This window comes from Musa acuminata, chromosome BXJ2-4 (genome assembly GCF_036884655.1).
Source record: "Musa acuminata AAA Group cultivar baxijiao chromosome BXJ2-4, Cavendish_Baxijiao_AAA, whole genome shotgun sequence".
In the NCBI taxonomy this organism is placed as follows: Eukaryota; Viridiplantae; Streptophyta; class Magnoliopsida; order Zingiberales; family Musaceae; genus Musa; species Musa acuminata.
This window is the reverse complement of record NC_088341.1, coordinates 33119952-33121919: the sequence shown is the minus strand read 5'-3', so window position 1 is coordinate 33121919 and position 1968 is coordinate 33119952. Positions and strand designations below refer to the sequence as shown.

General features: G+C 51.9%; 1 protein-coding gene across 1 annotated transcript; it reads left to right on the top strand.

The window, feature by feature from the left end:
• On the top strand, nucleotides 1-1332 carry LOC103977818 (anthocyanin 5-aromatic acyltransferase-like). Its single transcript, XM_018826141.2, has one exon. It carries the CDS (start codon nucleotides 1-3, stop codon nucleotides 1330-1332), a length of 1332 nt encoding a protein of 443 aa, XP_018681686.2.
• The last annotated feature ends 636 nt before the right edge of the window (nucleotides 1333-1968 follow it).

Below are 1968 nucleotides of genomic sequence, written 5' to 3'. Positions count from 1 at the left end.
ATGGAGTCCGCCGGAGAAGTGAGAGTGTTGGAGCAATCCCGGATCTTCCCAACGATGGGATCGGCGGCGCCGCCGCCCTCTCTTCCGCTCACCTTCTTCGACGTCCTCTGGTCGACCTCCGGTCCCGTCCGCCGCCTCTTCTTCTACTACTTCCCCCACCCCGCTGCAGTCTTCGCCGACTCGGTACTGCCGAAGTTGAAGTCGTCCCTGTCCCTCGCGCTTGCCCGGTTCTACCCCCTGGCGGGCAACCTCAGATGCTCCGTCAGCCATGACGACGTCTCCGAGGTCGGTTGGACCGGCGGCGAATCACTGTCCTTCGTCTTGGCCGAGTGCGACAGTGGGTTCCACGAGCTCTCCGGCGACTACGCGCGCGACGTGTACAAGCTGCAGCGGTTGGCGCCCCGGCCGATCTGGTCGGGTGCCGCGAAGCCCTTGTCGGCTGTGCAGGTCACCGTGTTCCCCGACCAAGGCTTCACCGTCGGGGTATGGGTGCATCACGTCGCGTGCGACGGCTCGAGCTTCATGCGCTTCGTGAAATCGTGGGCATCCGCTTGCCGAGCAGGGGAGATCGTGGAGCCAGCGGCACCGTTATTCGACAGGACGGCGATCCCTAATCCTCTTCAGCTGCGTTCCGTCAACTTCATTCCAGGTTACGAGAGCTCCGGGACCCGTGAAGCGTCGACCCTAGCCTCCAACTTGGTTACCGCCACGTTCTCCCTCGGACAAGATCACATCCGGCGTCTCAAGTGCTGGGTGATGGCCAAGGCCGGGGAGCGCAACACCACCTTCCATTGCTCGACGGTGGTGGTGACCTACGCGTACGTGTGGGTCTGCCTCATGAAGACGTTGGGCGACGCAGGCGACGAGACCGCGCACTTCACATTCACGGCGGATGCCCGGGGTCGTCTGCCGTCGCCAGTGCCCGAGACATACTTCGGCAACTGCATCGTCCCGTGCTTTGTGGAGGTGAAGGTGAGCGATCTGGTCGGGGAGGACGGCATCTTCGCCGCCTCCGAGGCCATCGGGAAGGCTATAGAAGACCTGAAACACGGCGCCCTTAAGGGTGTGCACGGCATGTGCGAAAGATGGCATCACGCCACGCAAAAACTTCCCATGACCCTGGCGGGATCACCCAAGTTCAAAGTTTACGATACTGATTTCGGGTGGGGAAGACCGGTGAAGGTTGAGATTGTGATGCATAGGAGCCGAGCCGTATGGCTGCAGGAAAGCAGAAGTGGAGATGGCGTGGAAATTGGCTTATCATTCGAGCAGCATCAGATGGATGTGTTCGAGAGGCACTTCCTCAGTGGCCTGAAACTTCTTCCAGAATAGATCTGCCTGGAGATCGAGTGAGCTTTGCTGATGAAGCTGAAATGTTTGTGTTCGTGCTTGATCTTGTCGTTGTTTCCAGTACGTGAATCCTACTAATTATAATCACGTATTGCCCAATGTCAGCTGCTATCATCGACTGAAATAAAATTGCTGTTTCAGCAGAATCAAATGTTCGAGGAAAATGAAACAGGCTGTAGATGTTATGCATAGAGATCGAGAACATGAAGAGGGTGCTTGTGGCAACTGTGTTGCCTCCACCGTCATATCTCCTTAAGGAGATGTAATCTTTATTTCTGGTGCTGCTTTCATTTAATGCTTTCTGGTACTAACATTTAATGCTGTCACGAAAATAGGAAGGTAGGTGTTGGTCATTTATAAGTATTTATTATTTTATGATATCTGAATTTATATGAAAATATTTTTTTGAATAGTATATTTTAAAATTTATAAATATATGATTAGTGTATGGCTTGCAAAATGGATTTATTTAAACTCTTTGTTTTACATTTTTTAACGTACTATTTTATATTACATCACGGATGTATAGTTATGATCTAGATTTTACCAATACAGTTATACATTGAATATGTGTTCATAAGCTATTGGTGTTGTAAAATAAGTCAGGAAATTGGTGAA